Consider the following 14,679-nt stretch of genomic DNA (forward strand, 5'->3'; position numbering starts at 1 on the left):
CGCGATTCATGTTTGCTATCACAAGCTGTTTTAGATAAATTATACCTTGGGCCAAATGGTGCAGAACAACCTGTACTTCCCATCTACCTCCCATGAGATTACCACAATTGCACTTGTCCTTATACAACTGGTTGGCATCCTTCAAGCCTCATGACTGTACGTTGAGACATCCTATGAATAGTGACTAGACGTTGTAAAGGTATGGGGTGTCCGTCAAGGGGTAGCTCCTCTGGTGAAGGGGCATGCCATGCCCATACGGGGCAGCTCACTCACCTTTGGTCCCCACCAGACACTCTGCTCTTGCTTGTGGCTCCAAGTAGCTTTTTGCATGCTACAGCAGCCACACCCTGGTACACCACTTCGACAAGCGGGGTAGACCAGGTGAGGGTAGCTGGCGGCCTCATTCCCCCGGTGAGGTTGGGACTTGCCTGTCCTAGTGTGCAAAATCTGCTCTGGTAAACGGGGCAGATGAGATCTAGAGTGAGATCCAATGGCCAGGATGGTGGTTCTGCCATGCTCCATGGAGAGCGAAGGGCATGACAAGGCACAGAAGACATCATGGTCTTCCACTGCAGCCAAGGGAGATCCCAGTTTGTGATGCTTGTTCGTAGCACTGGATCCAGATTTCTGAGGTCAAGGGAGTGGAGACTTTCCACCTTAAAAACCCGCCCGCACAGGTTTCGTGTCATCATCAGGCATGACAAGCAAACATCACAGACTTTGAGCACTGTGCAAACTAGGGCCCCAACCACAGGGTTTCAAAGAGGCCTTTTCTGCCGGTCTCTCAATGTCTCTGACGAGTCCAGAGGAGGCTCACGAGGATGATTCTGGGAATGAAGGGGTTAACATATGAGGAGCGTTTGGCAGCTTTGGGCCTGAACTCACTGGAATTGAGAAAATTGCGAGGGGCTCTCATTAGATCCTACCAAATGTTGAAAGGACTGGGTAAGTTGGACATGGGGAGGATGTTTTCTATGGTGGGGGTGTCCAGAACTAGAGGGCACAGCCTCAAAATTGAGGGGCAACTCTTTACAACAGAGGTAATGAGGGACTTTTTTAGCCAGAGAGCAGTGAACCTGTGAATGGTCTGCCACAGACAGCTATGGAGGCCTATACCGTCTGTGTATATTTAAAGCAAAAATTGATAGTTTCCAGATCGGTCGGGGCATCAAAGGATATGGCGAGAAGGTGGGTGTATGGGGTTGAGTGCGAATCTGGGATCAGCCATGAAGGGATCGTGGAGTAGGCTCGATGGGCTGAATGGCCTAATTCTGCTCCTACGTCATATGTTCTTATGTTTAAATAATTCATTTAGATAAAGTAATTTGAACATGCTTTAAACTGATTAAATCATTAACATGAACTAAAATAGAGGAAGAACACTTGGTTTCCCTTACCATTTTAGTGATGGTCTGTGACTCTTGAAATCAAGAGGCTGAGCTAGTATTGACCAATGGCACCATCAGGCTGAAAGACCAGAAATGAACTGCTTGCAACTCTTAAAAACGGTGTCAAGCATTTTGTTGAGGGATGGAGCGGGAGATTATATTCACTGGTATTTCTGCTCTAGCTCGTTGTGTACTCCACACTATAATGTGGTAGCACAGGGGTGGCATGGTAGTGTAGTGGCTAGTATAATGCTTCACGATACCAGCGACCCGGGTTTGATTCCCGCCGCTGCCCATTAGGAGTTTGTACGTTCTCCCCATGACCACACGGGTTTCTTCCGGGTGCTCCGGTTTCCTCCCACAGTCCAAAGACTTATAAGTTAATTGGTGTTGTAAGTTGTCCTATGAGTAGGCCAATATTAAATCAGGGGGTTTTTGGGTGGCGCGGTTTGAAGGGCTGGAAGGGTCTGTTCCATGCTGCATCTCAATAAAGGAAGAAAACACTGAATATGCTCAAGTTGCAACCGTCGATGTTCCTCTTCACAGCCACTGGCTTGTCATCAGTGCAATCTAATTATTGTTAGCAGCTGAAAGCTGAGAACATAAAGGTTGTTTACACAGTGTAGTTCTCCCTTGACTTGACCTTGTGATATAAACATCTCCTTCCACCTTCATCGTGGAAGGTGCTGTCTATTAAATCTGCACATTCTAATTCAAATTATGGTGCTGAAAGCTCGTTTGATCAAGAGGCTATAGGACCATAAGACATAGGAGCAGAATTAGGCCATTTGGCCTGTTGAGTCTGCTCTGCTATTTCATCATGAGAGGGATCCATTTCCCTCAGCCCTAATTGCCTGCCTTTTCCCCGTATCCCTTCATGCCCTGACTAATTAGGAATCAGTCAACTTCTGCCTTAAATATACCCAATGATTTGGCCTCCACAGCCACCTGTGGCAACAAATTCTACAGATTCACCACTCTCTGGCTAAAGAAATTCCTCCTCATCTCTATTCTAAATGGACGTCCCTCTATTCTGAGGCCCTGTCCTCTGGTCTTAGCCTCACCCACCACAGGAAACGTCCTCTCCACATTCACTCAATCAAGGCCCTTCAACATACAACAGCTTGATTAATTGATTAAAAGAGCTTTCAACATTGTTAGCTCGATAAACTGATTAATAAAAAATTCCAGTATTGTTTAATATAGGAATTCTTAATGAATCAGACTTATACAAAAGACTATTTCAACAGCACCTTTCAAACCCACAACCTCTTGCAGCTAGGCACAGGGATTCCCAGCCTGGAGTCCATGGACCCCTTGCTTAATGGTATTGGTCCACAGCATAAAAAAGATTGGGAATCCCTGAGCTTGAAGGACAAAAATAAAAACAACAAGGAATAATTCCACCTGGAAGCTGCCCTCCAAGCGATACTTCATGACTTGTAAATGTATAGCTATTCCTTCACTGTTGCTTGGTCACAAACCTGGAACACTGTCTCTAACAACATTAGGTACCCAAAACACAAAAACACAACTGCAGATGCTGTGGATCAAAGCTGGATCCACGCTGGAAGAACTCAGCAGGTCAGGCAGCGTCTGTGAGAAAAGAGTAGCCAATGTTTCGGGCAGAGACCCTTCATCAGGAATTGGGGGGAAGAGAGGGCCGAAGCCCAGTAATAGAGATAGGGGAGGGGGAAGGGCTAGAGGCGCCAGGTGGAGAACCAATCAGAGGAAGGATAAAGGGGGGAGGGGATAAGCATGAAAGAACTGTAGAGGTAAAGGAGCAGAAAGTTGAAAGGGGAGAGAGGCAGAGAGGGACCTGGGATAGGCGGAGGGGGAGGGGGAGGGAATTACCGGAAATTGGGGAATTCAGTGTTCATACCACCAGGCTGGAGGCTACCCAGACGGTAGATGAGGTGTTGCTCCTCCAACCTGAGTTTGGCCTCATCATGGCGGTAGAGGAGGCGAGACCCGATGCAGATTGGGGGATCGCTTCGTCGAGCACAATAGACAGGACCTCCCGGTTGCCACCCACTTCAACTCTGCCTCTCATTCCCATCTAGATATGTCCATACATGGCCTCCTCTACTGCCATGATGAGGCCAAACTCAGGTTGGAGGAGCAACACCTCATTTACCGTCTCGGTAGCCTCCAGCCTGGTGGTATGAACATTGAATTCTCCAATTTCTGGTAATTCCCTCCCTCTCCCCCTTCCCCTATCCTGGGTCCCTCTCTGCCTCTCTCCCCTTTCAACTTTCTGCTCCTTTACCTCTACAATTCTTTCATGCTTATCCCCTCCCCCCTTTAACCTTTCTCTGATTGATTCTCCACCTGGCGCCTCTAGCCCTTCCCCCTCCCCTATCTCTATTACTGGGCTTTGACCCTCTCTTCCCCCCCCCATTCCTGATGAAGGGTCTCGGCCCAAAACATTGGCTACTCTTTTCTCACGGATGCTGCCTGACCTGCTGAGTTCTTCCAGCGCCGTGTACGTATGTTAGGTACCCCACACCCAAGGATTCCAGTGGTTCAACAAGCCCAGCTCACCAACAACTTCTGAAGGGCAACTAGTAATTCTGCCTCAGCCTTCAAAGTCCACGTCCCTTGAATGAGTTAATAATAATGCAGAAAACCGTCTTCGATAGGTTGATTTAGTTTTTTTATCAGGTGGATTGGATGTTAACTGCTCTTGTAATGCATGATACTTGCATGACTCTTTTGTATCCACCAATTTTGATTCAGTTTGTGCATTAAATATCTGAACTTGAAAGAAGTAAAAGGAAATATTTACCTTCTACTTGTTTCATTTGCAGCTAAAGCATTTCATTTCTGATCTTTGTTTAAATAATAGTGGGTGGATCTCATTGAAACCTATTGAATGTTGAAAGGCCCTGATAGACTGAATGTGGAGAGGATGTTTCCTATAGTGGGGGAGTCTAAGACCATAGGACACAGCCTCAGAATAGAGGGATGTCCATTTTGAATAGAGATGAGGAGGACTTTCTTTAGCCAGAAAGTGGTGGATGTGGAATTTTTTGCCACAGCAGCTGTGGAGGCCAAATCGTTGGGCATATTTAAAGCAGAGGTTGATAGATCCTTGATTATTCAGGGTATGAAGGGATATGGGGAGCAAGAGATTGGGGCTGAAAGGAAAAAGGATCAGCTTTGATGAAATGGCGGAACCGACTCGATGGGTCAAATAGCTTGATTCTGCTCCTATATCTTATGGTCTTAGATTTACTGCCATCACTAGATGCTGTCCTTGTTGACACATAAGCTTTTTTGTTTATATGTATTTGATTCCAGGTAACAGTCACTGATGGCAGAACAAATAAAAATTTAATACCTAATTACAAGGCCCAAAAATGAACTCTTTGCACAGACTTTCCACGACATCTAAGTGCTCAAGTTGAAATTTCAGAGCCATTAACTCTGCTAGTGAACCGAAGAATACCGTGCATGAGTATTTAAGAATATATTGAGTATTTGTTTAGTCACTTCTATCATACTTTTATATTTATGGAAACCCTTATGCCTCAATAAATAGTTTTCTCCGTTCATTTAGGGAGCAGTAATGTCTCCGTCCATGGATCATCCTATGTCAATGCAGCCTACATCAATGATGAGCCCACTTACACAGCAAATGAGTCATCTTTCAATAAATAACACAGGAACGGTACGTGGTGTTTCAGAGCAGTGTCATTTCAGGTCATTAATATCTTTGATGGAAGTTCACCTTAGAAACTGAGGACAGTACTGGATGAAAGGAGGAAGAGATTTGTAAGGTTGCCAAAAGATTAAGAAATTAACAGAGAAAAAGCAAAGCATGAGTAAACCCAGCAAGACCTTGCAAGTATCAACACCTACCTTTCCATTTCTCTTTTTCATATCTTCAGAAGCTCTGACAATTATTCCATATCTCTTGCACTTTCACTCTCATATTCTTAACGCTGCAGGTTTGTCTTGGCAAATAGGTAACACGAGGCATGGAAAGTTGACACCTTTTTCATTCCCTAAATATTCTTTTCCGCACAGAGAAAAATTAGGCAATGTACAAAATGCTCTGCTGATGTTTGAGATGAATTTATAACATTTAATATTTATAAGAATAACTCCTCTCACAGATAAGTTCCTTCATCTAATTCTATTGTCTCCATTGTAAATGCTGTACTGTAAGTTATTTATTGTTACTCCACTGTTGGCCTGTAAATGTCCTCATTATTTTAATCCTAATACAGTCATTACTTCTTTAACTTGAAATCTTAGTCCTTTTTCTCTTTCATATTTGGTATAGTTACGCTTTTCAAGATCTTTCCTTATTGGTGGACCATCTACTGCTCTTGGGTTATGGTTGTATTGAATATTTTAATGTACAAAGCCAGTAGACAGTATCTATTTTAAAATGTGAAGATATTTTAGGAGCTGTGATCTTAGATTGTTTTACAAGCAAAAGAATGTTTCCTGTTTTCAAATATTGGGATTTTTATGTGTTAAGTTATTTTAGCATCCCTGTCTGTTTTATGTATCATAATAAAGTGAAAGTTAGTGTCTGATGTACAACTATTGGTATACTTCTGTGGCCAAGGCAATAGAATCAGTAAGATGATGGGCACCAGAGGCTGTTAATATAGATATTTTGTTTTTGTTTAAGTACATGCCTCCTGCTGCAGCTATTCAAGGAACGTATATTCCCCAGTACACACACGTGCCAACAGCTACTCTTCCGATCGAGGTGAGTTAACGTACACATTATATAGCCATCAAATATAACCTGATATGTTGTTTTACTTTTAATTGCACAAAGTGGAATTTTACAAAGGAAATAATAAGAGCTCTTCTGTGGAAATACATACACAATTACTTTAATTATGTTTACATTGCATATGCTTAATAAAGTATTCTTACTGTATGTTTTGACTTAATCAATGACAATATCAGAAATATTCAATATGTATGGAAAAGGGACATTAATACCTTATACTTTATTGTCACCAAACAATTGATACTAGAGTACACAATCATCACAGCGGTATTTGATTCTGCGCTTCGCGCTCCCTGAAGTACAAATCAAGGTAAATATAATAAAAATTTAAATTATAAATCATAATTAGAAAATAGAAAAGGGAAAGTAAGGTAGTGCAAGTCAAGTCCATATAGAATGCCTTGTCTTTCTGCCATCACTGCTCATGCAATAAAATGATTATGCCTGTGAAATGAAGTTCATGAGTTATTGGCAATCAATTACTTCTCCCTACGGATATTTATTTGTGAGAAGCTGCAGGTGACCATGAGAACATTTGAGTTCACAATAGTTTGCTTCCTTTGATTTCAGCATTAATCACTGAATTTCTTTCATTGCTACAGGAACCCAGTTGTCAGCAGCAGCAAGTTTCCGTGGATTCATCATCTGAACACTCTCCCTACTCTTATCAGCAAAGCAAGTAATCCTCAGGTAGCCATCAATTATAGCATGTGTTAATGTTTTTCCCCCATACATGAATTGATCCCCTTGGGTCAGATTGATAAGAATGGCAGCAACCAGCTATCTATAAATCACAGCACAATTTAAAGGCAAGATCATTATAAATAGAATCTATTTCAAAGTTATTATTTCAAAATAAAAGTCATTTCAAAATATCTCTATTCTCTAGGATGATTTAGAAAAGGTAACAGCCCAATTTTGTTTTCACACATTTACAAAGCTCTAGCCCTGTACTTGTGTACTCTAAATCATTGACAAATAGATTTGGCAGGCTGAACCCATAACGTTACTCAGCCGTCACCAATACTGGGCCTGTCCTTGAATGCCATTTCAAGTGCTCTTCTAGATGTTTATTAAATGTAACAACTGAACGCACTCCCGTCACCTATTAATTAGTGTGTTCCTGATCATAGCCACACTTTGTGTAAAACAATTCTACTTCAGATCCTCACTATGCCCCTTCCCCCTTACCTTAAGCTAAGTCTTCGAGTTTTTAACATCAATATTATCTGAAGTTTCCTAATATCTTCCCTGTCTATGCCCCTGATAATTTAGCCTATTAAAATCACTTCCAGTCTCCTCCAGACCAAGGAAATCAAACTTATCCGGTCTCTCTTAAGTGAAATGGCCCATTCCAAGCAGCACCCTGGTGAATCTCCTCTCTACCCTCTCCAGTGCAATCACATCCACCCTATAATGTGGATTCTAGACTTGCTCACAGTATTACCGCTGCAGCCTAACCAAAATTGTACAAATCCCTTCAAGCTGTTCCCTGGCTTATATGTACATTTCAATAATCAGGATAAAGGTTTTTCCCTTTTGCCCATTCTTTCCCCTGAGGCCTGAGTGTCATTGATAAAGTTCAAAACTTCTGTCTTCTTTATGTGCTCATTCACAAACACAATAAATAAATCCTATTCTAATAATAGGTGCATCAGGAGCAAAATTGTCAGAAATAATGTGACATTACAGTCTCATGACTACAGTCAGGGGGTCAGATAGGCGATTCTGTGGACGTGAGGAAGAAATGTGGATGGTAGTTTGCCTCCCAGGTGCCAGGGTCCGTGCTTCTGAATATCCTGAGTAGAGAGAGTGTGCAGCCAGAAGTTGTGGTACATATTGGTACCAACGATGTAGGGAGAAATAGGTAGAAAAACGGTCCTGAACAAGGAATACAGGGAGTTGAGAAGGAAGCTGAGAAGCAGAACCTCAAGGGTAGTAGTAATCTCGGGATTGCTGCCTGTGCCACACGACAGTGAGGATAGGAATAGAATGGGGTGGCAGTTAAATGTGTGGCTGAATATTAGAGCAGGGGTAGGGATTCAGATTTCTGGATAATTGGGACCTCTTTTGGGGCAGGTGGGATCGGTACAAAAGGAACAGGTTGTACTTGAATCCAAAGGGAACTGATATTCTTGCGGGCAGGTTTACTGGAGCTGCTGGGAGTGATTTAAACTAATATGGCAGGGCGATGGAAACCAGTATGATAGAACTGAGGATGAGCCAGCAGGTTTACAAATAGATGATGGATGTAACATGAATGTGAACAGGGACAAGCCAGTGACAGGGTACAAATACAGACAGAGCAAAGAGTTAGGCCATTCAACCCATCGAGCCTGCTCCACCATTCCAACATGGCTGATCCCGGATCCCACTCAACCCAATACACCTGGCTTCTCGCCATATCCTCTCAGGCCCTGACCAATCAACTTCCGCCTTAAACATACACACGGACTTGGCCTCCACCACAGTCTTGCAGAGCGTTCCACAGATTTACTACCCTCTGGCTGAAAAATTCCTCCTTGCCTCTGTTCTAAAGGTTTGCCTGTGTCCACCAAGCAGCTCCTGCTCTACTTCACCTTTTTGTTCTGGCTATGTCCTCTCCTTCCTTCAGTCTGGATCCTGCTTCTCCCGGTGGCCACCCATTTTAATTCCACTTCCCATTCCCATTCCCATTCCAGTAAGTCAATCCATGGCCTCCTCCACTGTCACGGAGTGGCCACACTCAGGTTGGAGGAGCAACACCTTATATTCTGTCTGGGTAGCCTCCAACCGGATGGCATTGATTTCTCAAATTTCAAGTAATGGCCCCTGCCTACTCCTTCACCATTCCCCATCCTCCTTTCCTTCTTTCACCTTATCTCCTTGCCTGCCCATTGCCTCCCTCTGGTGCTACCCCCCACCTTTTCTTTCTTCTACGGCCTTCTATCCCGACCTATCAGACTCCCCCTTCTCCAGCTGTTTATCTCTTTCACCAATCAACTTCCCAGCTATTTGCTTAATCCCGCCCCCTCCTGGTTTCACCTATCACCTTGTGTTTCTCTCTCCCTTCTCCCATCTTCCTCATCTTTTTTTCTTCAGTCCTGCCAAAGGTTCTCAGCCCAAAATGTCGACTGTACTTTTTCCACAGATGCTGCAAGGCTTGCTGCATTCCTCCAGTATTTTGAGTGTGTTGCTTGGATTTCCAGATTCTCTTTTGTTTGTGAATAAAGGACTAGCTTTTTTTTGCTGGTTGTAAGTCTATCATGTGGGCTAAATTTGAATAGAGTCAATGGAAGCATGGACGCACAAGTTCACACACTAATGTGGGAGTCTCTCTGAGGGCATTAATGCAAAGAGAGGGTCTGTCGTAACTGAATAGTTGTATTTTCATCTCTGAGTTATAACCCTAGGCTATAAGCCTCACATCGGATGTGATCTCACAGTATGAGCGGATACTGTTCCTGGAATTATGCTATTTTGGTCAATTAACTGAAGGGCAATTGCAAAACCTTGCTATATGCCACTCAACAATTACAGTCACATTTATAACAATAATATATCATAAGCTCAGAGAAACCTTATGGATATTAGTCACCTTCTTTCACTGCACGCAAGTTTGTGTTTTCTCTCTCTGAGAAAAGCCAAGAAAAGAAAATGACTAAGAAAGAAAATCGTAGTTTCTTAAAATGGATGAACATTGAATGTGAAAAATGTCCTTTATGGTAAAAACCTTCTTCACATTTTTCTGTTTCAGATATGCAGTGATGGGCAGAGGACATACGAGGACCGAAACCATCATGGCTTCTAATCTAATGTTCCTTAACAATTCTGAACTTTTTTGCACAGATTCTAAGAAATAAATATTTGTAATAAAATCAACTGAAGCAAATATTTTGGTATAAGTTCTGTCAAGCAGATATAAATGCTAGCCTTCATGAAGAGGTAAATAAACCTTAAGGAAATATGTTTATTTTGGTAAGAAAAGAAAGGTTATTTTTAAGATTTTTTTCTCTCAGACCTTAACATATATATTCACTGATCGACAGAGTGAAATTTATTATTCAAGTTGCAGGTCAGATTGGTCTTCATGGACAAACAACTTCTGATATGATTTCTGTATTATAAGCTAGGAAATTTCTGAAGTATCACGAATGACCAGGTATCTTCCACTGATGTCCTACGCTTGCTGTGTGAGTGTTGTGAAGTGATATTTTTTATTGAGTCTTTTTTTGTTGTTAACGTCTGCTTCATTGGAAGTAGAATGATGTCATTAGGATTTTCCTTTGTTTTCGAACTGCAATCTGCCTTAAGTCTTGTTTCATTAGATGTTTGAAGTGTTTTTAAAGATATAGTTGCTTAGTTATAGAAAGTTGCTCAACAATGCCTTGTAAATCAGCATAATTAGATTTTTATAGCATTAAGATTTTCAATTTGATTCATTGCGAATCACACCTTTTTATTGTAGATGATTTTAATATTTTTTTTCTTAGCTAAATAGGTGTTAGGTAGAAGGGCGTGTTTTTTTTGTATTTGATTAAATTTTAAAGTGTTTGGGTTATAAATTGATTCAATAATAAAAATGAACTGAGAATTCTGCTATATAGAAAAAAATAAAAATAATTCTTTGGCTTTCAATGTAGTGTTCTTAGAGTAGACAGAAGGGTATACATTGAGGAGCTTGTCGTGACCGCTTTTATACTCTCCTTTAGCAAGTTTTAAAAGATGCTAAAGCTTAAATGATTTATGATTTCTCACATGTTTGGAGTAAGGTAACTGATGTATTATTACAGCAAAAAAAAAAGCTGAATGAGAAAATTAACTGAGAGATTAGTAAAACTTTGGGTGCTAGATCTCTCTTAAGTTTATTTTTTAAAAAGAATACTTGGCACTTTTAACATTACCAAAGAATTTTGAGTTAGCAAATAGACAAATGGAGAAGAAAAGTTCTCACAGCTTAGAATTTCTTCAGTACACTTTTTATGTTATTTTGTGCCGGACCAGTTTTTGCGATTTGATGTGCCTTTTTACAAGCATTTACATTTTTTTTTAAATATAGGGACACAAAAAAAAAAGTGAAGGAAGGTTTTGATCCAAGCAGTGCCACACTTTATATAATTTTTATTTCCATCATAGTCATCTTCACTACATGTGCTAGATATAATAAGTATGATTTTGAAACTATGAAATCTGTGAGAACTTTTTTTGCAGGTTTATCTGGTTAGACTCAGTTGCATAACATATGTCAAGAAAGGTTCACCTTATTCAAGACATATATTTAAGAATAAATGGGTCTCTTCCAAGCGACTTTGCATTTGTCTGGTCAGCTGATCAGTTATCTACCTCAAAAGGTTTAGTTTTCTGGTGTGCTTGTGTAGGTGTTAGGCCTGCCAGTCTCAATAGACCAAATCACTCTAGCTCAGGAGTTAGGGGTTAAGGTTTTATTTTCATATCTTTAATTGTTTTTCAGAATTATTGTAATATATCAATATATTAAGTTCTCATCACTGCATTTCATAGTTTCAAAATATTTGCTGCTTTGGAAATTTTTTAACTAGTTTTTAGATTTTCAACACATGTACTCTTTTGAAAAGCAAAATAGTTGTGGTATTACTTGATCAGTACTCCTTAGATTTTATCTGCTGTGTCAAAATCTAGACAACTTGCAGCATTACCATGGACTTAGATGAGAGATTACCAGAATCAGAGCTACAGATAATTACTAGGTTGCTATGAATTGTTTAAGACAGAAGTCTGAGAGGTCTACAACTGTGTGGAATTGGCTGCTTTTGGTATCTGAGTTAAGTGCCATACTTGTTATCTGGATATGATTTGGAAAAAAAAAGTAACCTCTGTACATAAAGAAATAATCAGTTCGTAAAACCTCACCTTATAGACAACCATTAAATTATAAAGAATTTTAATTTATGAAGACCTTTTGTACAGATTGTTTGAAAATTTTTCATAGAGATGTCTATATGATCAAGAGAATTAATTTTTTTTATAGTTTTTTCTCGTGCCACAAACTTGCCAGTGGTAACTTATTTGTCCGGTTCCAAATGACTCGTTCTGTAGTTTTGTTTCCGAAAATAAGTTGTTTAAGCCAAGAAAACATAACTGAATTGTAAATTAGATGGTTCCTTAGTATTTCTGTGCATTTTCTTTTGGGAAAACCTTTGAATAAAAAAGACCAATTTAAAATACATTATCTTGCAGATGGATTAATCTGATTACTTCTCACTTATCATTATTTTTAACTATTAGCTGAACTCTGAGTGCTTACTTGGATGCAACAAGACATTACCTCGCAAAGTCTGACAATGCATATCTAAAGTACTAGTGATACTTTCACATAAAATCACTTTCATCTCTACAGCACTTTGACATACATCGACAACAAGATGCTTAAGCAATAGTAATATCAGTGGACACACACAAAGTGCTGGTGGAACGCAGCAGGCCAGGCAGCGTCTATAGGAAGAAGCACTGTCGACATTTCAGGCCAAGACCCTTCGTCAGGACTAACTGAAAGAAAAGATAGTAAGAGATTTGAAAATGGAGGGGGAGGGAAGATCCAAAATGATTGGAGAAGACAGGAGGGGGTGGGATGAAACTAAGAGCTGGAAAGTTGATTGGCAAAAGGGATACAGAGCTAGAGAAGGGAAAGGATCATGGGACGGGAGGCCTAGGGAGAAAGAAAGGAGGAGGAGAGCACCAGAGGGAGATGGAGAACAGGCAAGGGGTGATCATTAGTGGGGTAGAGAGAGAAAAGAGGGAAAAAGGGGAGGTAATAAATAAATAGATAAACAAACAAACAAATAAATAAATAAAAGGATGGGGTAAAAAGGGGAGGAGTGGCATTAACGCAAGTTACAGAAATCAATGTTCAAGCCATCAGGTTGGAGGCTACCCAGACGGTATATAAGGTGTTGTTCCTCCAACCTGAGTGTGGCTTCATCTTGACAGTAGAGGAGGCCATGGATAGACATATCAGAATGGGAATGGGATGTGGAATTAAAATGTGTGGCCACTGGGAGATCCTGCTTTCTCTGGCGGACAGAGCGTAGGTGTTCAGCGAATCGATCTCCCAGTCTGCGTTGGGTCTCACCAATATATAGAAGGCCACACCAGAAGCACCGGACACAGTATATCGCACCAGGCTTACCCAGAACTACCTAGGCTTACCCATAGCCCTCTGTTTTTCTAAGCTCCATGTACCTGTCCAGGAGTCTCTTAAAAGACCCTATCGTTATCGTCTCCACCAGAATCTCTGGCAGCCCATTCCACACACTCACCACTCTGCGTAAAAAACTCACTCCGACATCTCTGTACCTACTTACAAGCACCTTAAAAATATGCCCTCTTGTGCTAGCCAGTTCAGCCCTGGAGAAAAGCCTCTGACTATCCACACGATCAATGCCTCTCATCATCTTATACACCTCTATCAGGTCACCTCTCTTCCTCTGTCACTCCAAGGAGAAAAGGCCGAGTTCACTCAACCTATTCTCAGAAGGCATGCTCCCCAATCCAGGCAACATGCTTGTGAATCTCCTCTGCACCCTTTCTATAGCTTCCACATCCGTCCTGTAGTGAAGAACTGAGCTCAGTACTCCGACTGAGGTCTGACCAGAGTCCTATATAGCTGCAACATTACCTATCTGTTTGCAATATTCAGTGCTGCGCTCAGCTCCATTGACACAAGAAAATTATCAAGCTTAGGCTAGTAAATAAGAAGAAACATTTGCACCACATAAATGCCATCAACAAGGGAGAATTACCAAAGCATGAATTTTGCAACACATTTGCTGACTCGCCAAGGTATCTCAAACACTCACAGGGTTGAAGTGTTGTAGAAGCTCTCTGCTTAAGTATTTCTGGATGGTAAATATTTGACATTCCATCCTCTCCTGCAAATTCCCCACAGTAAGGAGCAAAGGGGAACACAATACTAGATATTTGTGTTTATTTGACAAAGGTGAGCAGAAGGGTGATAAACTCGGAGGATTTCAATTCCACTTCTAAATAGCAACACAAAGAAGAGTTTAGATTGGAGTAAGTGAGAATATAACAAGGAACCCACAGGGCATGAGGATTTCGGGTAGAAACAAATGGATGACTGTGCCACCTTCAAAAAATAAAAGCAATTTCTGACCGGAATTATGGTACCTACAGTACAGTTGGCACGTGCCCTAGTGGGCAAGGCATCAGGCTAGTAACCTGAAGGTCACTGGTTCAAGCCTCAGCTGAGGCAGCGTGTTTGTGTCCTTGAGCAAGGCACTTAACAACACATTGCTCTGCGACATCACCGGTGCCAAGCTGCATGGGTCCTAGTGCCCTTCCCTTGGACCACATCGGTGGTATGGAGAGGGGAAGGCCTGCAGCTTGGGCAACTGCCGGTCTCCCATACAACCCTGCCCAGGCCTGCGCCCTGGAAACTCCAGGCGCAAATCCATGGTCTCTCGACACCGACGGATGCCACCACCACAGCGTGGAGAAGGCCCTTCAACCCTTCAATCCATGCTACCTAGCAACCCCCAATTTAACCCGGGGGAA

General features: G+C 41.5%; 1 protein-coding gene across 3 annotated transcripts in view; it reads left to right on the forward strand.

Moving 5' to 3' along the window:
• Positions 1 to 12,331, forward strand: part of LOC132392516 (RNA-binding motif, single-stranded-interacting protein 1-like) — a 206,236-nt gene extending 193,905 nt beyond the window's left edge. For all 3 annotated transcript variants that reach the window (XM_059966468.1, XM_059966469.1, XM_059966470.1), the window contains exons 11-14: positions 4,951 to 5,061; positions 6,037 to 6,117; positions 6,750 to 6,837; positions 9,884 to 12,331. In XM_059966468.1, coding sequence (XP_059822451.1) covers positions 4,951 to 5,061; positions 6,037 to 6,117; positions 6,750 to 6,830 — 273 coding nt within the window. In that variant the 3' untranslated portion in view covers positions 6,831 to 6,837; positions 9,884 to 12,331. The remainder of the gene's footprint in view (positions 1 to 4,950; positions 5,062 to 6,036; positions 6,118 to 6,749; positions 6,838 to 9,883) is intronic.
• Positions 12,332 to 14,679: the final 2,348 nt, after the last annotated feature.

Source organism: Hypanus sabinus, chromosome 4, assembly GCF_030144855.1.
Source record: "Hypanus sabinus isolate sHypSab1 chromosome 4, sHypSab1.hap1, whole genome shotgun sequence".
In the NCBI taxonomy this organism is placed as follows: Eukaryota; Metazoa; Chordata; class Chondrichthyes; order Myliobatiformes; family Dasyatidae; genus Hypanus; species Hypanus sabinus.